Source organism: Aptenodytes patagonicus, chromosome 2, assembly GCF_965638725.1.
Source record: "Aptenodytes patagonicus chromosome 2, bAptPat1.pri.cur, whole genome shotgun sequence".
NCBI lineage: Eukaryota > Metazoa > Chordata > Aves > Sphenisciformes > Spheniscidae > Aptenodytes > Aptenodytes patagonicus.
This window is the reverse complement of record NC_134950.1, coordinates 49575786-49603515: the sequence shown is the minus strand read 5'-3', so window position 1 is coordinate 49603515 and position 27730 is coordinate 49575786. Positions and strand designations below refer to the sequence as shown.

Here is a 27730-nt window from a genome sequence, read left to right as displayed (position 1 = left end):
TTTTTGTAGAAGTTCCTTTTATTTTGCAAAAAATTTATTACTCACTGTTGTACAAAATATACCTAAAACATGATGTTAAGATAATGTTGACACAACTAGATAGTTTGCAAATTATCTAGTTGAAGGGAACAAATCTTCACAATTTTTAAGGTGATTCAAGACAGTAACAACGAGTGAATTATACATTTTGAAATATTTCATTTGTAAGTTTAAACAAATGTTATTTGGCACTTGGTATTTGTAAACCTTAATGCTTTATACAAAGTTCTCATTCACATGATTAGAAGATACAATGAAAATAATGTTTTACAGTTCATTTTTTAAAGCACCTCAATTACCTTTCCACTCTTGGTTTTACAGAAATAGGTAGTTCAGTTTAGAACTTTAGTTTTTAAAAGAGACAAACAAATAGAAGTGATTCCAAATTTGTGCTTTGTTTAAAAATGGACAGGTAACTAATTATCTGTTTGTTGAAATGTAAAAGAAAAAATTAAAATTTTTAAGGTAAATTAGACTAGAAAACATTATTTTGATTTCAGTAAGTTATTATTTTAGCTCCAGAGTGGAAAGTTGGCAACCATCTACTTAAAACAGTCAATGCCAATTCAATTAAAGCTCATACAAGTTTGGTCTGTTCTTTTAGAACAGTACTACTATTGTATTTCATGAGGAAAGAAATCGTATTTCCAGAGGTTTCTCTACACCACCCCCCCCAAGTAGTTTTCAAAAGAGTGCACTGTTATTTATCCTAGGTCCTTCTGAACTATAGGATTTTTATATAATTTAAAAATAAAAAACACCAAACATTAAAGGGGGGGGGGGGGGGACACGGACATTAACATTACCTTAAAAAGTGTATAGCCAATAATTAAAGGTAAAGATGCAAGACACAAAGAAGCAAGGAAATCACTAGGGGACAGATCTTCACCTGGCATGAAGTCAGCATAGCTCCACTGGCATCAGCAGAGCTATCCCAACTGACATCAGCCACAGATCTGCCTATCCATGTACAGCAAAACTCATTTATGCTAGCGATAAAGAAGAGTAGTGTTCAGAAGACTAGTGTTAGCATGCATTTTTTAAATAAAGTAAGTTTGTAACACCTTGGTTCTCATCTAGTATTTTGCTGCTGGTGACCGTCTCTCTTACCACTGGCAGTGTATCTAGTTCAGGATGAATTCATCACCACTTTCAAATGACAGACTAAAATACACTTAACATTGGTCTATGAGGTTATTAACCACTGCTAGTTCTTACCAGAAATATTCTGAAGCCCATTTACAGTGTGAAACAGAAGGTTTTAAAAATACTATTTTATAACTTTGTTAAGTTTTTATACTGTTATGGGTTTTCACTGACCATAATCTGTGTGGAATGAACTGCAACCACTGGAAGTCATCAGCAGCTGTGTACTGAAACTTAGAGCAGCATGACTCTGTTGTTACTAGTAATTCCTTTTACAGATTATTAGCTATAGTAAATCCTAAAAAAGATCTCCCTAAGGCATATGTTTACAGAGCAAATCCTAAAAGCAGAATTATAGCAACAGAAATAAGTAATTGCACAAATTTCTCTTTCTCATAGGCAGGAAGATGTTCTTTTAAGGCACAGGAGAATTCCCGGAGTGCAGAGGACAGATTACTTAACCAGGAGTGCAAATATTAAAACATATAAAACCCGGGAAGCAGAGGCTGAATTCCAGAAATAGCTTATGGCAGCATTCAGGTCTCGCTACTGTCATCTGCCAAAGGTATTTCAGACTTTTGTATATATATATATAGTGTATATGTATGCTTAATCTAGTAAAATAATAAATGGGACTCAGATGATTTCTGCCAGAGATCTGTGTAAAAGCTTACCTCTACAACCACCACATAATACACTCAAAACAGACAGTTTATCCCAGTGTATTTTGCCTCTCAAATAAAGCTATTTTTAAAACACATTATTAATGTAGTGTACGCTCAATCCATTTGAGCTGTATCTTCTGTCAAGTTCTACTTACAGAAAGACACAGTTTAATGAAGTCTGTAACAAGGCAAGTAAGAAAGGTAGTGGTAGCTACACTGGACAAAACTCTTGGCAATGTTCATTTCTGCAATGATCCTATGTTAAAACTCACAAGAAACTGAGGTACAAACTTACGTCAAGTAAACATGAGATTTGTCTTGCATTCATTTGAAGTACGATAGTTACCCCTATTTCCTGATTTTTTTTTTAAATCTTTTATTTCCTTTATTAAAAGAAAAATATATACTCGCATACAATGCTGATACCCTACGTGGTGATGCCATAAATCCCTTAGGATAGCAAGTTTGATGGGTGGTAACCCATGAGGAGAAAAATATATTTTTGAATATTATTTTACATATATACAATATATATATTTAATTTTCAATCAAAATATAAAGTTTTCTAATGTATTCATCAGTATTTTTAATGTGAAAAATGAAAAAGTGTTTTGTATCTCAGTTTGTATAAGTTAAAAATTAACAAGGTATTTGATATCCACAGTAATGGGTTTTTGTTTTATTTCTACAGAATTAAAAGAAAACAAAGAAACAGTGAGTTAAAAAGCTTTCCTTCTCCAAAGCCAAATACAATAAAATTTTGAAGCTGAATAATTAATTAAAAGGACAACACCAAGTTTTCCATTTTAAGTAATCACAAAGAATAGGAAATGTAATCTAAGTAGAAACTAGCATTACTATATTAACATAGTCTAAAGAAAAAATATTTTGAACCCCTTATTTTTGATGGAATGTGTCTAGCAGAGATAAAAAAAATGTTGTAAATTTAAAGTAAGAGTTACTTACACTCTCACCAGTCTATATTTATTTTGATAAACCTGTCCCCCCCTCAATTCCAAAATACCTAATATCACAAAAGTATGACAGCCACTTATTTACAGTTTTTTTCAGCACTGTGAAAGGCACATTTATCTTTTTACGCATGTTTCTGCTAATGTCCTAAACTTGGGTTCCAGCTGATCTAAGAAGTCAAGTGCCTCTTCTTCATGCTGATCACTGCAGCAGCCTACAGAGCCAGCCAAGGATCCTTTTCCTTCATAGTTATATGAAAGGAGATAATCTTCAGAATGTTTCTGTTCTTCATCCTGTCTGCATAGGTGCACCTTCTGCATAGGAAGAGAACACACCTTATTATTTTCTTAAATTGTTATCCTAAACATATTGCATAAAAATAATTTCTTTTGATTTACCTTTCATTGATTAATTTTTAATCAGAGTGTGTCCTCTAATGGATTCCTACATACAAAAAATGCACATGATTGGTCTATATCATTAAGACTACAAAATATAAGTATTTAGTAAAGAAATCATTTCTACTAATCATGTATGTAACAATAAAAGAGGAAGAACCTGTTTAAATAACCTGTCAAGCAACTAAAATCCACTCGAAATTAAAAGACTGATTTACACATAACTAGTTAGGCAAGTAGTGAGAGTTTTTGATCTCCAAAGCATGGAGTAACTACATTTCTAATGCTGTACATTGATTCCTGCACCATTGCTAAGGTAAGTATCAAGTTTAAATTAGTACAAAGCAAGCAGTTAGAATAAAAGCAAACAGACGTTCTCAGAAAAACTCACAAAAGCTTGAGTAAAGTAATTATTCTAAATTAGTAAATATTCTAAATGAAAAATAGCATACTGCCTATAGTTTAAGCCAAGAAAAGAAAGTCATTTACACTTATGTCTAAAATATGTAAAGGATGACTTTTTGAAAGGGCAATATTCCAAAGGGGATGCAGGGGAGCAAAGGAGAGGAAAAATGAAACAAACCAAAAACAGAAAGCCACCTTTCTAGCACAGATACATGTCTTCCTTGAAAAGTCTGTATATATTGACCAGAACCTACACTCCAAAAAAAAAACCAGTTTCAGAATACTTACTTCACCTAAACGAGGATGTGTGAAATTATGCCATTCTGAGTAGGAGTATCTACACGTATCCATCATAGGCTGTCCTCCTCCTTCTTTAACTGATCCCAGAGTCTGATGTCCGCCTCCCTTGACTGATTCCAAGGTATGCCCTCTTCCTTTTACCATTTCAAATGTTTGTTGATCTCCTGTTTTTATTCCATATCCTCCTTGATCATTTGTATTTTGTAGAGGAATTACATTGTGATCCTAAAAAAAGATACAGTAGTGGAGATACCTTTTTTTTTAAAACTTTTTTTTTTTTAAAATTCAAAAGATGAAACGGCAATCAGGTACTGTCGACACTGAAAATTGAAGTCTCCAGCTTTGCACTGCGATATGTTGAGCAAAAAGCTATCCTTAGTACTTAGCGTATAAATATCAATAAGTGGTCTTTGGAAAGGATACTATGACAAGAGGAAAAAAAAAATAAATCCGCATTTAAATATATGAGATCCAAAACCTGCATCTTTATCCCAATGAAAGCTGTACTATAATCCATACGCTAGTTTCTTAAATTATCATGTAAAAATAATGTTTGGTTTTCAAAGTCAGCAACCTGGAACCCATTAAGCCAGATACACAGTCATATGCATAATTTTAATTCTCCTTCTTCACACATTAAGTCTGTATACTAAGTGAAATATGGAAAAACTAGTATGGAATCACAAATTAAAAACTACATTATCAGTTTATAATGGCACTACATTATGCTTCATAGGCAATGAGAAATTTGACACTTGTCACCATTAGGATTTCCTGGTTTTCAATGTGAAGTAAACTCAACGGTTTTTAAACTAATCTCCTTTTCTTGGGGAGGGCAAAGTCAGGGGGTGGGGGACAGAGGAGAAGGGGAAGAGTCTGAAGAGCTAAGTCCTTGTGTACGAACACAGTCCTGGGCTGGACTATGTTCATGGTAGACTGAATCTTAAATAAATGCCAAAAGCAAGAACATATTTCATGAACATGGACTGTTCAATTATGTTTTTTCCACTGGCTCAAAAATCAACTGTATTTGGGGCCATTTTTCAGAGGAAGGGCAGAAATTGCACCGTTAATTTACAATGACTATCTGCTAAATTTAAAAATCCTTTTCCAAGGAAAAGCAATAATGTTTTGCCATAAACACACATTCAACATAGGCAAAATACTAAATTTCCGTCTAATCTCATTGTTGAAAATTACTGAAGTGATTAAAATGTTCACCTGAAATTTCCAACCAACCAGTTAAAGTCTGGAAGAATTATAAGCAGCCAGGCTAACAACTATAGGATATGTTTAAATATATATGGTACTACCAACTCTGTCTAAACTAAGAATTTTCAAATTCTTGTTAAATAGCAAAGCACATCTAATGATCTCTGTGTCCATTTCTTATTTCCTTTACTAAATCACTTATTTGCAGGTGGTCCTGTTCTCAAACTGAAATGCTATGGATATCTTAATTACATGTTTCTACATTGAAGTAAATAGACAACTTACCATCACTTCTTCTCCTGGAGCTTCCGTATTTGAAATGATTAAATTGTGATTGGCACAGTCATCAGTCACATGCCTGTGCATTACCCCAGAGCCACAGCAGCCACAAATTGTGATCAGGATTACTACGGAAAGGAAATAAGTGAGGAAGATACTATGAACTTTACCTCGTAATGGCATCTACTTCTGTTTGATAATGAATTTTGTTGTATTAGCCTTTTTAAATGCCTAAGCATCGAGTATGGTTTTAAAAAATAGTTTATTTCCAAAAATGCCCATACTGAAAACTGTACATATATATATTTTTTCAAACAGTATATGGAGTTTTCACTACACAGTTGAGCTATTTCATTCTTCTAAAACACATCTTGGTTTCCCCAAAAGAAATGCAAGCATTCTTCATGAAAACACTGTGACTGCAAAATTTCACAGTAATAAAAAATTTAGACCAAATCCAGGTGAAAAATCATGTCTTATGCTTACAACAAGGTTGTATGTAAGAAATTTTTCACGTATGAATACACAGATATCAAATTATATCATAAGGAACTAATATGCAAGCTAAAGGTCCCAATACCAGAAACTTCTGCTTCACAGAAAAGGTCAGCAGAACCCTGGAGGACTTCAAGCACTATGTTACAGAACAATTTTATTTAATTCCTTGTATTCAGCTTATTCCTCCTATAATACTACTTCGTGCTGTCATGGAGACTCAGCCAGAAATGACTTCGTATAAAAGAATCATGAGCAACCAATACCTCTCCTAAACAAAGGACTTAACATTTAATTCAGAGAATGACTCTTTCCTTCTCAAGTTGATAGCTTAAAAATAAAGAAGCCCACGAGGAACAGAACAGTTCTGCCTAACTGCCCACTGAGCAATCTGACCTCTGAACATATATAACTTCTGTGGAAATTGGCCAAGAGCCACTTTCAAGCTCATTTAGCTTCTGCAGCTATCAGCTGTCAGCCAGATCTGCATCAGTGGTTCTGGTGGGTCACCTCCTGATGCTGACAGATGGAAAGAAGGCATCCATGACAGCACTGAGTAGAGGATACACAGGGTAAAACCTAGCCACAATAAAATAATGGGTCTATCTGGGCGGGATGCAGTCAAGGGGTAGTGACAAAAAGCTAGGTGACGTTTCACACAGTCCCCCTACTGAGTGTCCCCACATCTGAAAGTTCCACCTCCAGGCTGTATCATGAATTTGGGTACCTGCTCTGTTTAGATAAAACATAGATCTATCTAACCTTCAGAACATGTGCAGGTCCCAGTGTTCTATCTTCCTGAGTAAGAACACCTAGCTGAGACTGAACAGGGGCAAGACAGGCTGATGATTACCAGAAAAAATGGAAAAGAAAGAAGAAAAGAAAGAAAAAAAAAAACAAACTCTGAAGTGTTTGTTACTGTAGCATGTCCTCTGGTAATTTTTAAAGATCTTATTAGTCAGACTATGTCTGATTCTGGTAAAAAAATGACCTGGCTTTGCTATTACATATCACTGTCACCACCTCACTGGTTAACAGCAACATTAACCTGCTAAGAATCTGTCAGTCTTTTGGCAACTCCAGTAACACAACATGTATTCAATGGTTTGGTCTGTTGCGGAAGTATCCAACCCGTCCTTCAACACTACACTGGCTCTTCTAAAATCCCATGTCTCAGATACTCCACGTTTTAATCCATGGCACAAGGAAGGTCACAAAAAGCTCTAGGAAATTGATTTCAGCATTCCTACGAACAGAAGCGTGCATCCCAAAACCAGGACTAAACTCACAAACGAACTTTGCTATACTCGCCTCAGGACAAGACCTGACGAGCACTACAAATGCCATCCTCTTTCGGTTCAAGCGCTGAATGCAGGTTTTTTGGCCTTGCTAACGTGAACACACAGAACATCTTACATAAAATGTACTTAAAAGAATAAAGAAAAATCCACACACAGTAACTACAGGACAAGATGAGAGCAAGAATCCTGTGATACCAATACAAATACAGCAGGTACATTAAGTCAGTGATGCGGGTTATACAACTGCCTAAATAAAAAAAGAAATGTTTGAATCAAGTTTGAATAAGGTTCTCTCAGCAAAGTTTAAAATTAAATGTTTTGCACTTTATATTAAAAAACATGTGTACTTACGCAGCAATAATAGTGATCCTAAGATCATTGCAAGGATGGCCCATACGCCAAGAGTAACATTTCCGTTAGAATTGCTACGGGGGCCGGTATCACATTCAGTTGGAGTAACGCAATCGCAGAGGTTAACTTTAACAAGGTTCTCTCCCACCTTTCCTCCGTTATCAATTACACTTACAGGAATTTCATATGTTCCAAATGGAATATCACCCTTTGGTGAAAGATACACAGAATTATCTGTAAAAAAAGACAAAACCAGATCTAGTGTTAACAATACCTGAAACTCTGTTGTCACAAACGCGACCATAATCACAATCTTCCCTTCTGTTACAGCTATACTACTACCAGATCCGCATTAGCTAGTTTAAGGCTAGCTTAAATGTGTTGACACAAAACTACATCTTGGAAGGATTTATATTTTCAGCACCTTTTAAATGTTAGAACTGAAAAAGCAAACCTTATACAGCCTTCTGACAACATATGATTTGAAAATCTGAAGTCGATTCAGTTCATTATGGTAAATGACACTATTTGGGCTTACTAGTAAAGACCATCAACTGAACTGACATTTATTAAAAGGACTTCTGGTAGTGTGATTGGAATAATTAATCGTAAACTTAATTTATACCTCTTCCACTCTTCAGCTCTATTGCTATATTCAGTGGGAATGGCTATATCCAGTGGGAAGTAAAATCCATTTAGTCTGCTGCGCTGCTTAGTGGCAATGATTAGTGACCACATGTTTTAAAGGGTGAAAGACATCATTTGTAAAAAATATGTACAAGATAGATACTGATGTACATAATGGTTGCTTTACGATGAGGTATACGAAACTACATGTACCATCTAAAATGTTTTTTTTTCAATTTGCCTAATATAAACCTTGAAACTCTTAGATGTCTTTGCTCTCAGACTTTGCTTTGTTTTGCCTTTCATCAGTGAATGTTTGTCTGAACACTTCAGAATCAGACCCTTTTCAGGCTAATTCACGACAACATAGTAGCAAATGTATGCGCTGCTCTTGTTGCCATCATCTGGCACCCCCCAGGAAACCACCATCAGCTAGAACTTTTTATATCAGCAAATTTTAGGAAGCAGTGATTCCTTTGGTAATAAATTGTTTATCTACTTCTATCAAAATTATAAAAATTAACACAAATATATTAAGGGAGATGGTAATGTTCTCTTTCACCCAGCTCAGCTTTACCAAAATGTGCTGGCTGACAGCAGTACTAAGAAAAAAAACTGCCAGGCTTATTTTAGTCAGCCTCTAATCAATTTTAGGTAAGGTTTCAATTTTCTGGTTCTCCACCACAATAGCAGCCTAACAAAAGTTGTATTTTTCTTCGGAGTATTAGCCATTTCATTCTTAAATTCCTTATGAATTATGAATGTATACTTCCTTTTCCAGAGGTGTTGATGCAACGCATTACATGTTTTTTTGTTCTCCCACCTAATCTTTTTACATCATAATTTCAGACAGCAGCTGATTGCTGACCCAAGGATGTTGGGACAGATTCTTGTTTATGCTTTAAGAGGCAGAATATAATATCCTTCTCCTTGCCTTTGTGATGCCAACAGTGCCACCTTCTTAACTTCTGCAAACTGTTTCAAACCCAGGACAGTTAAGATACAGAATACTTTAGCCGTTCCCCTTTATTTCTGGCATACTCTTGAGCTCCTGTACAGCCAATGAAACTGAGGAACCGCTAGAGATCATCAAGGCTACCTTGTTAGCCCCACTGACTACACCAATTCCAAACATACATTCATCCAATCTGTTCTTACAGTCCACCCAAGGGAGAGGTAGGAAAGCCTCCTCTGCAACCTACAGCTAAGTGAGGAGGAGGAAGTCTTCACATACCGTTGTGTCGGGTTATCTTCCACATGGAAGCCAAGCTACGGTCAGTTATGCGATATACAAAGGGTGTGCTGTAAGGAGACTCATCACCATCCTGTGCAGTAAGGCAGATCGGTTTTCTGTCTCTGCACATTATATACTCGGTTTTAGTGATTCGTGGGTAATTCTTGTTCCCAGGCTGGATGACAACCTGAATTGTTCCAGTGCCTGTTTTGCCATCTGTGAGATAAAAATAACTACTTTTAGCACTTACTTCTAAGAGTCACATATTTATTTCTAGTCCAAACTTTCACAATGAAATATCATCAACTGTAATATCCAAGTTTAGAAGTAGGGTGGAAAGCAGCTGCTGATCTAGCCAAAAAGAGAGAGGGACTTCTCACAGCTCTCTCTTTGCTGCTTCTCTTTGCTTGGCTGGTTGTAGAATGGATTAACAGCTCCCAAAGCTCCATATTCTGCCTGTGTAGACAACACATTTTGTTGAGCACGTGTATCTGTGTGGGGACAGATATTGTTCTAACAAGAGGATGAGAGGAGAAAGAGCCCATAAATCAGAGGTAAAGGACGCTAAGCCAAACTGAGAGTCAAAAGCAGAAAGTGAAGGTCTCCAGCCTTTTTACTTCTGGAAGGAGAAAATAAATTACACTTTCCCTACCCTCATTTCCCCTGGGAACACGAACACTTTCAGAAACAGTGGGCTTCTTTCTGTCCTCTTCCCTCTGAGTCACCATGCGGTAGCAGGATTCAGCAGTGACACATACTATGTCACCAAAGTCTACATGCAAAAAGTGAATGAGCTCTCCCTCCTAATTACATTTTTTCCAATACAGGAATGGTCAATGCTTGTACATGCATTCCAGTGAAATTACATTAAGTCTACTTTTTTAAATTTCCTCTAGAGATACCTGATTGCAGATGCATATATCATGTTTACTTTATATGCAAGGGAAGTTCTAAACAATTTAAATTCATATCATTTACATTTAATTTTAATATGCAAGCTTTGGACAGAGTTAGAATTTTTAGCTGTAAAGCAACTTCCAAAGGTCTGCTCTTTACTCCCACTGATGTTTAAGCATGTAAGGGCTCAAACTAAATTCTGCCATTGGATTTATAAAGGCAGTCCATTTTTCCTTTTTCATGTAAGATACATATTTTAGAACTAAAAGTTTGACCTATAAGCCTAACATTTTTCTTTGATAATCCATTTGCTACATTTAGCATTTGGGAAGTGAAAGGTGTATTTAACCTTCTTGGCTAGACGATGTTGAGGCAAAACTATGTCTTTTTCTACAATAAATGCATATACCCAAATTTATCAGAAAGAATAGATGATCACTCACATTAAATCAGAACCAAAACCTGTTTGAGAATCTCAGTGTACAACCCTTCCTTTACAATCAGAGTCATTTGTAAGAGCTCGTCACTTGAGCAACACACAGTGTGAACACTGTTACAGAACCTAGATGACTGAGAATAAGAGCGCAATAACATACAGCAATGAATACAGCTATTCTTAGCAGTCCTTTTAAATTAAGGGTTTCCAAAAGCAAGACACCAAGAAGTCAAACAGAGGAGGAAACAGTAAGAGTTGCAAGGTCAACAACTTTTTTTCAAAAAGTTCTCTCTCTCTACTTTCTCTGTTGTCAACTTCACGGCTGCCAGGTGCTACCACTTATAAAAAATAGTCAGGAAATAAAAGGAACACAATCCACAAGAAAATCTCTCAATTTAAACTTAACAAAGGATTTTAAATGGGAGCAGACAACTTTTGAAAACATTGAGAATTTGCCCTGATTTCTTAAATGCTTTCCCTGCTGTATAATATTCCCTAAGCATTCGATAGAGCTATCCCAAAGACAAGACAATGGACTACTAGGTGGGCCTCTGGTCTGAACCAGTATAGCTGTCCCCACACTACATTTGCACATAAACATCTGTTATAGACCACAAAGAATACTGACAACATTTAGTACTCACTTCTGTCTATTGCAAGGACTGTGATATTGCATTGACCTCGTCTCATTTCTTCTACATCTCGGTCCAAGACTTTAATGGTTCTGACTTCACCCGATTTTTCATCTATGCTGATCCAATTACATTGGCCAGGTGGTATCCGGTAGCTGTCAAGAATAATTTGTTTGTTTAAATATCTCAAATATACATACACAGGTATATGTACATACATACATGTACACACATAGATACAGGTATTCATACACACTCAGGTGTGTGCACACACACACATACACAGCATCAACAACTATTTCCTCCTTCCCGTATCCCACCCATGCTGTACTCCAAATAAACTAGTAGATAACACTGTTTCATACCATATGCCTTCACTATTTCCAGTTTCTGGATCTTCTGCTAGGTACCTCCCAATACTCTTCCCAATCTCCTCGCATTCTTTAACGTCTAGGCGTAAATGACAGGGTTTAAACACCGGCCCCTCATCCACATCCAGGACATGCACTGTAACAGAGCTGGTGCTCTGGGAAAGCTGTTGTGAATGCGGTGCCAGCATGTAGGGTGCCTCGTTGTTGACCGCAATCACGAGGATCCTTTGCTTGGCGCTTTCGTAGTCCAGTCCCTGTAACAAAGGTGGGGTTTGGGTTTTTTTTCCTTCAAGCCAATACAAAACTTGGTATTGTTTTCACTGCCCAATTATTAAATAGATAAAACTGTACCACTTTTATTTACAAAAGAAGTCAGCTATCCTTCTGGAACATCCAGCTTGAAACACAGTAAAGGGACATGATTTAACAAAAAAAAAAAATGTTAAAAGTTCTAAGTTAGTCAAAGAAAAGAACCTGAGGAACTACCCCTAATAAGGTACGCAGCACCACTGTAAAATTTTAGATGAATACTCTGATAGTCAATTACTACTAGAACTGAGATAAGAATTAAATGTGGTGGGGGATTTTCTCCTCCTGTATCTAGTTGGCCATTATTTTAGGTTACGTGTATTTCCTTTCCAGCACAAGTCAATCACACTTCTTGCTAGCACCTACATTTATCTCCTAGTAAGACTTCACCCATTGCAAATATGTCTGAACTTGCGGGGTTGATCAGTAAGTATCTACCATTTATTCTTCAGACAACTTCTCCAAGGTCATCGTATGCCTTTAATAGAGCTATTTATATCCTAGAGTCATAATACTCTGTAGTCCCCTACAGCATTACACTAAATATAAAGAAATTTCAGCTGGGTTCATATACCAGGGACACAGCTTTAGAAAAAGCTCTAATGATTACCAGCAACAAAAAACATAATAAAGAAATAAAAAAAAAAATTAACTGGTATCTCTACCCTACGATTTACATCTTCAAATTTTAATATTAATCTTCTCTGTTCCTTAGAAGTTACCTGCTATTGCAGTTTTAACAGATAATGAAAAAGAGGCATGAAGAGGCAAAGGGACATGCTGGAGTACAGGTACAGTGGTCCTTTCACCTCACATCTGTAAAGTACCGGGTATAATAAGTAACTAAACTACACATAGTCTTATGTGTATGCAGACTCCCTCACACCCCAGAAAAGCAAACCTGAAGTCACTACCCTGCAAAATAAAACCTGGAGAGTTTTATGCTGAGTTAGTAAGTTTAATCAACTCCCAGAGAGAACAAGACTGGAGGAGGTGCTCATCTCTCCCCTCCTTTGCCACGCTTCATTTCTGTTAAAAACCCAGCTATAAAGCATTCTGCAGTTACATCCTTAAGTCTAAACAACTCCAACTGTGGAACCAGGCAAAAGCACCAAACTCTTCTGGAATGACAAACCAAAGGGAATTCCTTGAAGTCTGCGCACACAAAACTGAGGAGTAGTCTGGAAGATGAGTTTTACAGGTTATGTACCACACACGAGCCTCATCTGCAGTGCATTATGCAATCTGCTCTAGAAGACAGTTCAGGTCGGGAAGAAAGCGTGATTTGTCTGATAGTTACAGATATTCTCTGAATGAGTTCTAGAGTACTGGTTTTAAAAGCAACACCTGAAGACACACAAATTTTCCTCTAGCAGTTCCATTTTTACTTACCTTAACAACACACAGTATTCCTTCATTTGTGTTTTTGTCTGTTGTAATTTCAAAGGACCGATCATCGTTTCCTCTTATAATTTCATACACTGCTCCTGAGCCAGGCGAACCAGGTTCATCAAGATCAACAACAGAGACTCTCAGTATTTCTACATTCACTCTGTTTTCCTCCACTCGCGTTTCATACTTGGAGTATCAAAAAAAAAAAAACAAACCCAACCAATTTAAATCAGAGAATACTGTTCCACGATGCAGGACTAAAGAACACTGTATTTAAATAAGACTACTTAAACCCAAGGGGTCAATTTACCAAGCTGCTGTAATGATTTATTTTGTTTTCCTGCATTAGCCTATTTCCCCCACTCCTCCCTTACACCCTAAGTGTCACAGTAAACCTTTTCTGCCAGCACAGTTGAAATCTCAGCTCCTTCATACACTCAAACTATCACTGACATAATTAAGTCTGGAATTCTCCTTCCAGGAAAGGTAAATTAGCACAGTTCCCCTCAGTTACATCAGCTATAGATGCTAATTTGAGTACAACATGATCAAGCTGAGCATTAGAAAAGGCATTGGGGTAAATTAAAAAATACATATATAAACAAACCACAAGAACTTGAAGAAAAGCCAAGAAGGGTAAAATACATCTCTCCTTGGATGGCAAAAGATGAAAGGATTTTTCTTATTTTTTAATCTTTTTAAAGAGCTGTGTTATTCTGTACAAGTTCAAGAAGCACAGATAAGAGTGATTCTGAATTAATATTACTGATGATATTCTACAGCAGTGAGTGAAAAGGAGAAGGTACGTGTATTCCTCATGGATAATGAATTATTTTTCATAAATTTCATATTACAAAATCTCCTGAGGTATTTCAGCTGTATACACAGTTATTGAGACATACTGTCTGTCCTGAATAATTCAGATGGTTGCGATAAGCAAAGACTTAAGGCTGAATTATAGCTATTGGTGAACAAGAAGTGGTTTAAATAATACTTCTGTAGAAGGAAAAAAAAGTTGGAAAAGCATAGAAAATCTTGGTGAAAATCCTTGCATCTACTTCACTGACAGTAACATTTTCATTTGCAACTGTTCATTGCAATGTTAAACCCTGTAACCCGGTCCAAAGGGACCAGGGGTGGAGATTGTAATGGAAATACCTTTAAATTGTTGTAACCTGGGATTTGAGTTGCATGTCATGGAAATTACTAGAGCAGGAACCACCTGAACCAATGGAGGACAAGCCTTACAAGAAGCAGTGCAAGCGCAGCAGTGACCCGACCTGAGCTGGCTTTGGTGCCCAGTAACTCCACGCAACACACCACCTTTCCTGTCCTGAGTGACCACCAGAACAGATGGAGCCCGAAGTCATGGACTAAATGAACTCAATGGACATTTGTGGACATTTATGGACGTTTTACAGACATTTCACAGGGGTGCTCCGTAGACTAAAGGAATAATATCTGTGTATTGTATCAAAGGATGGGAAGGGGAGTGGTGGGTAATGAGGATGTATTGGACAGCATGGGACCCGAGCATGATGTAAATGGTATGGAATAAGGGGTGGAGAATGTGCTGGTTTTGGCTGGGGTAGAGTTAATTTTCTTCATAGTAGCTAGTATGGGGCTACATTTTGGATTTGTGCTGGAAACAGTGTTGATAACACAGGGGTGTTTTCGTTACTGCTGAGCAGTGCTTACACACCAGTCAAGGCCTTTTCTGCTCCTCACCCCACCCCACCAGCGAGCAGGCTGGGGGTGCACAAGACGTTGGGAGGGGACACAGCCAGGACAGCTGACCCCAACTAACCAAAGGGATATTCCATACCATATGGCGTCATGCTCAGCATATAAAGCTGGGGGAAGAAGAAGGAAGGGGGGGACGCTCGGAGTTATGGCTTTTTGCCTTCCCAAGTAACCATTACATGTGACGGAGCCCTGCTTTCCTGGAGATGGCTGAACACCTGCCTGCCGATGGGGAGTAGTGAATGAATTCCTTGTTTTGCTTTGCTTGCGTGCGCGGCTTTTGCTTTACCTATTAAACTGTCTTTATCTCAACCCACAAGTTTTCTCACTTTTACCCTTCTGATTCTCTCCCTCATCCCACCGGGAGGGAGTGAGCGAGCAGCTGTGGTGTTTAGTTGCCAGCTGGGGTTGAACCACAACAGCCACACAGAAGTAGCCAAAAGCTGGTCAAATGGTAACGAGGTCATGACAATGCTTAGGAGTGAACCTGTCCCCTCCCTGAAAATGGTTAAATTATGGGATTTCTAAGACTATGCATTGCAGCAGAAGTGAATGAATGAGTCACATTAGCTTTCTCCCAATGGACATAAGGCAAATGACTCAAAACAACTAATATACCAATAGGTTTAATTACCAAACAGCACAACAACCAACAGGGCATTCTCAAATGTCGATGTTGGCATTAACTGTCTCAGGGCATTAGGCTTCATATTTAAGGGACTGCCCATCAGGAAATTAGAAAGGGAGTAAAAATAGTCTTTTCATTTTACCTTTTTACAGACATTTAATTTATGAAGACTTACTTGTGTCTGTTTAAAGCACGGTGCGTTGTCATTTGTATCTTCTATTCTAATGACAGCTGTTCCTGTAGTGCACAAACCAAAAGGCTGACCTGCCATATCTCTCACTTCAACTAACAAAGTGTAACTGGATACCAGCTGAAAAGATGAACAAAAGCATACAAAAGTTTGACATAGTTACACACAAGAGTAGAACTAAATATTTTACTCCCGTTCCCCAACTCTGCTCTAAATTCAGTGCTCCCCTACAAAATGAGGCAATTAGCTTTGGGGCTTTTTCCCCATAGTTCCAAAAGGAAAAGAAGTAAAACATTTTTCAGTGGCTAAGCAGCACTCAGTTCAGCATCTGTTAGTAACGTGTACACTATATCCTGTATCAAATAAAGCTTCTCACAATGTCAGCATTATTTTCCAATACCTGAAGTTTTGGAAGATACACATGATGCACTTTCATCTGCTATCTACGTCTCCGCTTTGGAATGGCAGAGTATTCCCTTAGGTTTCCAGCTGGTAAAGTGCTTCAGTGCATGTCTCATTTCAGTGAGGATGACTAGAAATGGTGCTGCAATCAGCCTTCGTTTGGGCTATACATGATAAGGCAATGCCTGCCATTTGGCACAGTCTGGCACAGAAGGAGTCAGTGCCCTTATCAGTTCCAAGGGGATCATTGATAAGCAACCCACTTAAATCTCTGACTTTAGTCACAATAGCAGAAGGCTTTTTTTAGCCTTATTAATACGTGAACAACCCAGGGAAGGGGGGCCGGAGGGGACTGGGCACAAAACGAGGGAGCTTGTAAATCAAGACAGTAACTCCAGTTCCGAATGCCTGGAAGTAGCATTAGGTTTCTTAGGTGGAGGAAAGAAATCTCCTGTTCCACTTCATAAGTTTATCTTTAAAAGGTAGGCAGTGGACTCATTTTTCAAGCCTTCCTTCCCTCAGTAGTCACTGTGATTGTTTCCTTAGTAGTCATGGTGATGCTCACAGTCGCTGCATTTTTCTCCTGCTAAAAAAGTTGAGCAGTGTACCTGCAATTGCACAATTTTGCAACACAGTGCTAATGTGGATTTTCAGCCATGAAGCCATGTAAGTATGCCAGAATGTGACCCTTTTTATCCTCAAAAAAGATGTACACGTAGCAGTGTTTTTTTCTAGAATGACTGTCTTAACGCTAGAAATATTATTTGGAATTACACCCACCTGTTAGTTTTTCTAGCATAAACAATCTCTCACATGACATTTTATCCAAAAAACCCACCCCAAATAAAATAAAACCTAAAACCTCCTGTGTATCTTATTTACGTGAAAGCTAGCTGATAAGAACAAATGGTTTGTGCTTTAATTTTAGGAAATGTTATATTACTGTTTAGATTTCAGATATTGGAGATATTTCTGTTGAGTATAGGATGACTGACTACTTCCAGAAAAGTTGGTTCATCTTCCCTGTAAAGAAGCGAGAAGCACCTCAAATGGAGCTTGATCAGGAGGAAACAGTGGCTCATGGGATTCATGGACAGAGAAAGAATAAAAATCCATAGGGTTTTCGATTCATAGCTCGAATAGGAGAGCAGCAGGAGGTCCCCTGCCAAGATTAGCTAGAATATGGTAGATCTATGCAGAAACTCTTTGGACCAATTACAGGTCTCTAGAAAGCTTCGGAAGCTCCTTATAGAGAGGGAAAGAAAAAAAAGGGTAACAGAAATTATTTATCTGGTGATTCCCGTGCCAGCAATTCAGAGTTAAGAAGCTATCTGTGTGCATTAGATGACAGCTAAAGACGCTTCAGGAAAGATCACCTCTCTGTCCAGCTGTGGTAATAATACAGCAATGACACCCGTGTCACCATGTAAAGAAAACGCTGGGGTTACTGGGGGGTTTTGTGACACAATGCGGTATTTCAACGTAGTATGCAGAGTATAAGGCTCATCTCTGTCCTCTGCAGTCACTTTTCCAACAACTATACCTGTGAACACAACACATCAATTTTTAGTTCCAGAAAAATCTGTAAATAATCAAAGATTATTTGAACAGGTATTTCTACTTTAGATAGATGAAAATAGCTATTTGGTCATTTAGCTCCAAATGAAAATGATACTAAAAACACAGTCAATAGTACTAAAAATACCATAATAGTGCAAAATTGTCTATTTTAATCCTCTGGCTATTTTTTTTCCTTCTTAGACAAAGTTGTAATTAATGCAGCTGTCAGAAAGAATAATCAAAAGAAATGCTAAAAGTTTAGATTTCACTTAGTGTTTTTGACAGTGACTTCTAATTGAGCATCCCAAACACAGCTGAAGCGGAGGTGCCAGTGAGGTAGAGGGAGAGGTTCGGTGCTTTCTGACACAGTTCAAACTGCAGTACTGCCTCGCGGGGAGCACTGCTGTACTTCATCCATATAGCCCGAGTGGTTTTGGAACTTCACTTTAAATCAGTAACTCACCCAGTAAGAAGCAGAGCAGCTGAGAGAATGAAATGCAACTGGTGTTTTGGGGTGAATGGGAAGACACTTTGCTTCCTTTTTTGAGAAGCAAGTTAGACTTTCCCCACTCTATACCCCTAGCCCAGGAGATGAGCGAGGAAGGGCAAACCACGGCTTTTGCATTCCTTATTCTCTGGGGTCCACCTTTCTCCCTGCTTTTGTCCTCTGTCACACTGACACGCGAAGTCAGTAACGGGCAAATCCCTGCCTTTTACAGATACGGGCAGATGCAAGACTTTCTCCCCCACGGCCCTCTCCCAGGAAAAGTCCTACCTTAGTTCATCAGCTCGGACAAACACTGTAAGCTTAATCAAAGGCATTTTACACCTTAGAATACCACCAATTTAGTTGTCTAGGAAACTAATCTGTTAAAAACTGCTGTTCTGTCAATCAGAACATTTTATGGAAAAGTGATTTTGGATAAAATTAAAAGAATAATGTTCTGAAGTTCTTACACCGTTTTAGGAACACTGAATCATCTCAGTTTTTAAAAACTTCTTTTTTAAACGATACTTTTCACTATGATTGAGATGGCATTTTGGAATTTCTAATCATTAAGAAATCTTGAGCTGCTCTTTGCAAATTCAGCCTTTGCTGTAAAGAAATACTCCTTAGGAAATCCCACTGAAATTGATTAAAAGGCAGGATTACACCTAGTCATACTGGTACGTAACTCAGCTGAATAGTGGTAACTGTGTTCACTGATCTAAAACAATTCTTACCAGGTTTGGAATTTTCAGGGACAGAAAACTCAAAAAGGTCCTGTGTAAAATATGGAGCATTATCATTATCATCCTCTATCCTGATTGTATGCACAAGTGGTACCTCTGGTGAATAACCATCTGGAGTGGTTGCAAAGCAAATGATCTGTAAGACATAAATTCAGTAATTCACTTCATGCTTAAGCAACATGAAGTATTATTACACTTTTAGTTCAATGGAGGAGTCAATTAAATGAAATACAGCATGCCAAGCACACCCTCCTCAAGACCAGGCTCTTCAGCCACACGGCAGGGGAAGTGACTGATATCTTACGATGACAGCAACACAAAACCTTTAAATGCTTTCTAATCTTTCCGCTTTCCATTCCTCGCACTACAAATCTTTGAATTACTTTCTTTCCCTCCCCCCCAACTCTGTCAAAAACTTTTTCCAGGTGTCTATGAGGCAATCTCAGCCTTACCAAAAATTTAGATGTAAATATTGCTATTTAGAACAAAATCAAGAATGACAGCAAAACTATTTGCCCATTACAACATAATCTAATAAAAAGCAGTAATAGGTACTGCAAATTACCTAACTATTTAGAAGCTGTTTCTACTAACTGCCGTCGTACACTTCTCAGCCAGTAGAGAGAGCAGTGTACCTTGTTAACAAAATACCAATACTGAACAGCTTGAGAAAGAGAGGCTCGAAAAACCACAGCCATCTAGAGTTTCTCACGATTTTGTGTTTATGCAGACCTTTTCAACCTTCCCTGAAAGGGAAAGGGTTGAAACTTCAAACTCTTTCCAAAAGTGATGCAAGTCCAATAGCTCACTACATTTATGCTGTAATTAGAGTCTAAGCAGTGAAAAGCAGAACTACTCTTAAGATCTAGATGACCAGCTATTTCCTTATTTGTCACTGATTTCACCTCTATTCCACCAAAGATGCTACTCAGAACAGATAGCTGATTCCAGATCTTGCCTGCTCCCAGTTTCCCCTGTAACCCAGCTTTCAAATATATGCATGACAGAAAAAAAAGATTTCTATTTACACAATTTAGGCCTGTACCTGAAAGCTTGGATATTGTTCACGGTCTACTGCACGAGTAGCAAAGATATTTCCAGTTTCTCTTTCTATGTAAAACAAACCCTTTGGATCTTGATCAATTCCCGGTCCACTTGCAGAATAATAAATGGTGTAGTTCTGAGCTGTGTCTGACTGGACCTATAAAAAATGCATTTTTAAGCCCAAGTAAAAACAGCAGCAGCATTCTAATACATTTTTCCCCTTTTCATGATCATATTTAGCACAAGCAGGAACTCTTCAAAAAAACAAAAACAAAACTTGATCTACTTCTTTAGCAGCTTAAACTTCACAGAATAGGAGAACAGCTTGCCATGTAACTGCCTTCCTTTATAATGCGTGCACATGAGAAGGGGTAATTAATTCAAACTCAGAAATGTTTAGGACTATCAAACAATTAAAGAAATGAAAATGTGCATTAAAAAATTATTTTGAAATTTAATCGCTCTACAATGTTGCACGTACAAGGCACATTCAGATGGCCTGTCCCTGTTCAAGACATTTTGGGTTTAGTGCACTCATTGAGAATGTGGTTTGCAACTAGAGAAGAAAAAGCAAAGCAAAGCAAGCAGGAAAAAGAAAAGCAAGCAGGAAAAGAAAGCAGGAAGACCACCTAGAGTATAGTCCAGAGATACGCCAATTCAGATAGCCTCTCTGCATCTCATTACAAGCACCAAGGAGGTAACATTAGCAGTTACCTATTTATAAACACTCTCCTCCTCAAATACTTTCTTTACCTACCTAATGCCAGAAGTTAGGAAGGTAAGATTAGTAGAAGAATGATTGCTCTGCACAGACTCTGTTATTACACTTGTCTCTACACATCTGCTACCAGCCACACTGTAATCTAGCGAAGGCTAGATGGATCTATGATAACTTTCGTTCTTGCATTCCTCTTTCACGCCTACTTGTTTTCTTACAGTAAGTACTTTTCCTAATAACATAGGCCATACTCAGTCTTCAATGCTACAGGTATACACCTCAAGGTCCAGAAAGGATGCAGACATGCAGGTAAGACTTCCCCCATTCTGTGTCTACAAAACCTTTTTCTAGGCAATGTTTTGTGGGGGGTTGTTTTTTTTTTTTTTTAATTACACACTTCACTGATTTCCACGCCAAAGAGCTCTCTTCTGATAGTACGGCTCTCTCCTTTTTACAGCTTTTGCACATTTCCAGTTCACCCCAACGACTATGATCACAGGTTATTTCAGCTACAAAACCACAAGACACACAATGAACAGGACAGAACAAGACAGGAGAATAATAGCAGGAATGGCATCAGTAGGGAATACAAGACAGCTCACTTTCATTCTTCTTTTATCGTAAAAGTCACATACCAAAACACTACAAAATATACCTGCTGTATTTGTAGTGGAAAAGGTCCCAGCGAGTTCTCTATCATAACAGATGGAATAGGGCCCCACCTTCTTTTGGTTCGCTTGAGAACTGTATCTCTAGCATGCCTGGTCTTCTGAGTCTGGGTCTAGAAGATAAAAAGATGGGTAAGAATATATCCATATATTCTTAACTGTATAAGTTAAGACTGTCGACTGTCAACTACAGTGACCCAGCACGAAGCTGTACTCTGTGAAACAGTATTTCAAATATGTAAGGTATCTTGAAATTAGAAGCTCACCTTTTTTTCTTCTTCCACCAAGCTAACATGTATTGTCTTTTGTACGTGTTCTTGAATATCTTTAAGTAATATGGTAAAAGTCTTTTTCTCAGCAGACAAAGAAACAGCAGATGTTGTGTACACAGAACCATCCTCTAGAATTTTGAAGTTCTCATTACTGGAACTGATAAACTCTGCAGACTGAAGGCATTCTTTCAAATCAACTGTAAGAAAAAGTATTCAGACAACAACTCAAACAGCGAAACAACAACATCCCTCACAAAACAAAAAAACATTCCCTAAGTAAAATTTATATTTACTGACACATGGAGTCTTCAAAAATTTGGTCATTCAGTATTTAAGCATCACAAATATAGATTCTAGAACCCATTTATGCACTCAGATTTGACCAAGTCCACACGCATTTCCACTCTTGTGTTCATAAGTGTTTCCTAAAGGACATGGGTGCTTTGTGGGTATCTTTCAACAAGACACTATTACACTGGTAAAATTATTGAAGCATCGGAAATGAACTAATAGATTTAAATGCAAAAAACATTGTAGGCACGCTCATTACTTGATCAGTAGCTATTACATTTGCCTTGTGCTCCATGCCCCACAAAATCAGTGAAGATGATTAATTAATGCAAACGCCCAATGGAGATATTGCATCTTGGAAGTTTTGCCCTCAGGAGGAAAGCGCTGACTGGTACTATGTGATTTAATAGTCTTGGGAGGACAAAGGCCTTTAAATTATGAGGCAGACAGACGGGAGAGATAAAGACTAACTCTAGAACAAACAATTGGCAATTTTTTTAATATGTACATGATAGAATCCTATGCAGTTTATAGGAAGTACCAGGTAAGTTCAGCATACTTCTCAGGTATTTTTTACTGCATTTGCTATCACTTGTGGCTAAAATAAAATAAACTTTAATGCACTTTAATAAACTTGGCTCATCAGCAAGTAATTCAGCTCTACAGGTGGAGAAAAAGCAAAATCAGGATAATCACAATGAACTGCAGTAGGACCACAGCACTAAGCAAGAACAATTTGGCACCCTGAAAGGGATGAAGGCCAGAGACCTAAACTCTAGACAAATGACCCTTGCAGAGTACAAGAGGTGTCAGTGTCATGTTCTCAAAATCAAAACTTTTCAATACTCCTTCAATGTATCATAGTGGATGGGACCTTGTTCTATGAAAGCTGACTGCAAAATTCCCAGAGTAGAGTAGACGCAGAATTTCACCCCATATACATAGATGATACTTTCAATAAATTAAATTTCATTTCTCTTTCAAGAATGCAAGAACAGGTGGGAAGCATAATTTTAAATATGACATGATTTCTTCCTTCCTCTTCTTAAGTCTTTCTTTAACTGCTCAGTTAAACATTTCCTAGACTTTCTATGGTACTGCAGCAGTGACCCCTCTCCCTTGTCAATGTGTACAATGAAAATTTAGCATTGAAGAGAATATCATTGCCCCACTTAAAGGTGTCTTATACGTCTGCATATTACAGCACTGCATTTCAAAAATATCAGACTGGAGATTTTGTTTCTGATGGTTATGTGAGTCAACATTATGCTCAGTTAGCCACAGCTTTGTGGGATCTTTTTTTCTTTACAGCCTCTCGTATACGTTGCGTACGTCAGAAATATAAAAAACCTTACAACAACCAGAAAATCCTGACTCGTCTTATTGTCAAGGTGTGGTCCTTGTATCAACGCAAAATATATTACGCTTTCTCAATAAATGTTTAAGTAATGTCATTCAAGCTATAAAGGTTTTGTTAAATGTTTGGAGAAATAAAGTTTAAGTTCCATGTTATGCAACTTCTTTCATAGCACTGTAATAACATGAAGTTTTGTTTTTATATAAATCAAGTTTATTTACATAGAGAAATGTTAAAGTCTCTGAGAACATGCTAAATACTTAAACAGCTGTAGCAACCTTTCATTTTAAAATTTAACAGTAAGGTCAATGAACTTTCATTTTTAAAGCTAGATTTTCTGACCACTTGTATTGTGATGAACTACCAATCCACTTTATTTGTTCCTTCCGTAGGAATGTGGATTAGGATTGCAGATTTGGAGCATACTCCTCTGTTGTCCTAGGACTCACACAGGGTACCTCTGAACCCTCAAAATCAGTCTCAGGCAGTACAGAACCCTGTAGCAGCTCCTACGCCGCACCTTTAAAACCTGCCTTTCAAAGACTGGTCTGAAAAAAAGGAGTGGGGTGTCTTCTGGTCTCCTCTATTCCTCTCAGTCACCTGCACACTGCCCTGAACCAAGACAGGCTGTCCAGTCAGACAGGAGCACTCTCCCAACCGAATGTGCATGCAGGACACCTTTGTAACTCCTCTCCTTGCGTGCCCTGAATGCCCCAGCACTCCTGAGAAGTTGCATCCGTGTTACACAGAGCAGCAGCTTCTGGGTGCTTTGCTTGTGTGGGTTTTGTCTTCTTTTTTTTTTTCTTTCCCATTATCCAAATGGCTTACTGACTTCTTCATATGACTCTGTGGATTATGGGTGCACTTTGGAGTATTAAGCCACTTATTTAAATACTAAGCCCTAGACTCCAAATTTTTAAACCATTAAACTCCACCATTCTCCTTTTAAAATAAATACTGAAAGCTGACAATAGCTGTTTACGCAAAAGTCAAATGGATGCACGGAACCAGCGTTCAAATCCGTAACAATCATAGGGCGTATCCTTCATAAAAAGGCTGATCCAGCTGTTTAACTGGCTGTCGAGTCATCCATTCATTCCATTTTTTTTAAAAAAAAAAAGTCTCCTTCACTGTTAACAGCATCTCCAGCAAAGGTGCAATGTTGTATTGTTAAGATGGGCATCTCGCAGTTTCTCACCTCTGCCAACTAACGTGTCAGCCTCTAGTTCAGAAGGAACATGAAAAATTACTTTCTTGCAAGCTTCACAGCACAAACTCAGTACCTAGAAAACAAATTAAGAAATCAGGAAAAAAAAAAATTATTACATGCTATTTCGAATAATAACTACAGTTACTGAAGCTGCCTTTGGTTTGTTTTTTAAAACAAGCCAGCGAAAAGGCACAGAAAGCACTCTTCAGCTAAAAAGAGAAGTACTACGCAGCATAGCATGTAAAGTTTCACACTGGAAACAAGATCTGACTACTGCTCCTGCATCTGTCCATGGCTTGTGGGTTTTTTCCTAAAATCACGGCAGCACAAACATCAACAGCAAGAGTTGCAAGAGTTGCCTTTGACTAGATTTCACCTACACTACTACTTTAGTAGCAGAAAGACAAAATACAGCTTCACAGTGCACTCCCTCCAATAGCATTCCTGGCCAATTTCGATCCAAGGTCTCTAAGTATTAAGGCTCAACCCGTCAAAACTCAGTTCGGTAGAACTGTGGTGATGCTTAACATTAAAGGGACAAGTGTCTTATTAAAACCACATGACGACACTTACACTTACATATCACTTTGCATCTTCAAAGTACATTCTCAACAAACTAATTAAATCGAGCTTCAGCAATTAGATATGACATAAACAAAACGTTGTATATCACAGCAGTCCACTCCCATATAACCAGTTACAAAATGGGGTCCTCCTCAAAATTCAAATGAGTAGTAGATAACCAGACCTTTTTATAAAAAGAATCACAAATGGAGGTACAAAGATTTTCCTCAGCACAGAGCGATTTAGTCCTGACCTCATATTATATATGTATGTGTGTGTATACATATATATCTTGCCTAGTTTCTATCCAGATGTTTAAAATTGTAATCCAAAAATCACACAGACAATTAAACAAAGAAATAGAGAAATGTAAATAAATGTGTTCACCCTTTTAAGTACATTTACTCTTTCAGGATGAAAGTCTAGTGAAAAGGAAAGTCACCTTTATTTTGCACATACCTTTAGGATTAAAGGTATAAAGCAGTAAATAGCTAATGGAAACTCTGAAAATGGCTTGTGATTCTTATTAAGAAAATACTTATAAAAAAATACTTTAAAATCTTTAAGACATTAGGAACTTTCAGAATAACTATGATCAGCTAAAAAAATGACGTTGAAATGTGGAATTTAAGCATTGCGTTAAAGCAATTTAAATGTTGTGTCTCCATCATAAAAGCTCTTCATACTGTTCCTCATATATATACACACAGATATAAAAATATGTATATATAAACCAATTTAACCATCCCTGTTTATGTATTAGTGGGCACTTTCCTTATTAACAGATACTTAATAAAACACTCCTGATAGACTTTATATTAATTTTTAAGTTATTAAAATAACACCATCTTACTACATTGTTCTAAGATATTTTAAGAATCAATGACATCTAATTTCGAAATAGTAATGCCAAGCTAGTCTGATGTAAGCACAAAGAACTACTGAAGAGTTTAAAAAATGTAAATATGGTAGTTATTTGCGGATATCAAGATATAAGGAAACACCAGGCAAAAATAAGCTGTGATGTCCTTCCACTTTACAAAGAAGACACTTCAGCAGTTTCCTGAGTTTAGGTGTTGGTTATTTTCTACTTGTCAGGGGAATTTCTTTTACTTTTGTTAATTAGATGTATGAGTAAACTCGCTTGGGTTTCTTATTATGAATAGCCTAGCAAAGGCAGACACACAGAACGTCTGGAATAGTAACACTTCCATTAAAATGTACATATCTAACGAATATGAAAATAATCAATTCAGTGCTTCAGCACTACCGAGTATTTTTCTTTCAAGCTCAAACGATCATCTGCCCTCTTTTTGTGAACGCAATGATAATAGGGAAGAAAGAGGGTAAGAAACAAAAGACAAATGACTTTCAGTCATCCACTTCAAAAAGAAGGAAAAAAAAAGAAAAAAAAGACAAAAAAAAAAAAAAGACACCACTCCCCTGTTCTCCCCGACAATGGCCTTTCTGTAGCTGATAATTATGTACAAACACAGTAAATTGAAAGTAAAGAAAATCGCTGAAATCGTTCAACGCACAGCTACCTCTTCCAGCGGAGCTCAACGCGCTCCACACCACACGCACAACCCTTCCCACGGAAAAGGGACGACCGTCGGGGGGGGGGGGGGGGGGGGGGGCAGAGTGGGGGAGATTTAAATAAACTGATCTGCAGTTTAATTTTTTCTATGAATAACCAGAAGCAGCATTAACGACCAGAGCATGTGTCCACCGCCTAACCTCACGGCACGCTCCAAAAGCCACCCGACCACCACTCCGAAAGTTAACCCAACAACCAACCGGTTTTCTCCCTTCGCCGAAGCCCTCCTCCCCCCCCCCCCCCCGCAGCTGCGGCACCCCGAGATGCGCCCCGGGGATGCGCCCCGCGGCCGCGCAGCCACCGCGCTCCCCTGCGCGGGCCGCCGGCCGCTCCTGCGCCCGCACCCGAGCGCGCCCCTCGCAAGGACCCCGCCGACCTCGGAAAGCTTATTGGGAATAAAGAGCCGGAGATCAACCCCTCAGCAGTTCCTCCTCTGCGCTGCGCACCCGCGGTGAAGCAAATTGACAGCGCGGAGAAAAAGCGCCGCGGCACGGCCAGGTGCGCCAGCGGGCTGCGCGGCCGCGCACCGCCGCCGGCCCGCTCCGCTCCCCCCCGCGCCCACCCACTCACCCCACTCACTCACCAGGAGGCCGAGGACGAGGCGGGGGGCTGCGGGGGCCATGGTGCGGGGGGGTACGCGGCAGGGGGGGAGCCGCGGCGAGCGAGCGAGTGCGCGGTGGCGGTGCCGGAGGTGGCGTGTCTCCGCGGCAGGCCGTCTCCTTCTGTCCCCTCCCGTCTGCCAGAGGAGCCGGCCGGTGGGGAGGGTGGGACCGCGCGCAGCAGCGGCGACTT

At 38.5% G+C, this 27730-nt stretch overlaps 1 protein-coding gene across 2 annotated transcripts; it reads right to left on the bottom strand.

Moving 5' to 3' along the window:
• On the bottom strand, nucleotides 1-27730 carry LOC143156397 (desmocollin-1-like). 2 transcript variants are annotated; one of them, XM_076329797.1, is made up of 17 exons: nucleotides 27522-27730; nucleotides 24766-24850; nucleotides 21914-22116; nucleotides 21635-21760; nucleotides 20263-20418; nucleotides 19209-19353; nucleotides 17801-17967; nucleotides 16008-16142; nucleotides 13462-13647; nucleotides 11755-12014; nucleotides 11402-11544; nucleotides 9425-9640; nucleotides 7564-7797; nucleotides 5423-5544; nucleotides 3914-4150; nucleotides 3221-3266; nucleotides 3069-3136 (listed from the first exon to the last, which is right to left on the bottom strand). In XM_076329797.1, the coding sequence occupies exons 1-16, from the start codon at nucleotides 27558-27560 to the stop codon at nucleotides 3231-3233; spliced, it is 2490 nt and encodes an 829-aa protein (XP_076185912.1). In that variant the 5' UTR covers nucleotides 27561-27730; the 3' UTR covers nucleotides 3069-3136; nucleotides 3221-3230. The 2 variants fall into 2 exon arrangements, with proteins under 2 accessions (XP_076185911.1, XP_076185912.1); XM_076329796.1 differs by lacking the exon at nucleotides 3221-3266 and having other exon boundaries at nucleotides 1-3136.

Bases quoted from the DNA above. Each gene is read 5' to 3' on its own strand.
- LOC143156397 (XM_076329796.1), bottom strand. From the start codon at position 27,560: ATGGCCCCCGCAGCCCCCCGCCTCGTCCTCGGCCTCCTG. The intron at 4,151-5,422 runs GTAAGTTGTCTA...ATCTTTTTTTAG, and splicing joins CTCCAGGAGAAGAAGTGATG to GATCACAATGTAATTCCTCT. The intron at 3,137-3,913 runs GTAAGTATTCTG...CTTCCTATGCAG, and splicing joins CACATCCTCGTTTAGGTGAA to AAGGTGCACCTATGCAGACA.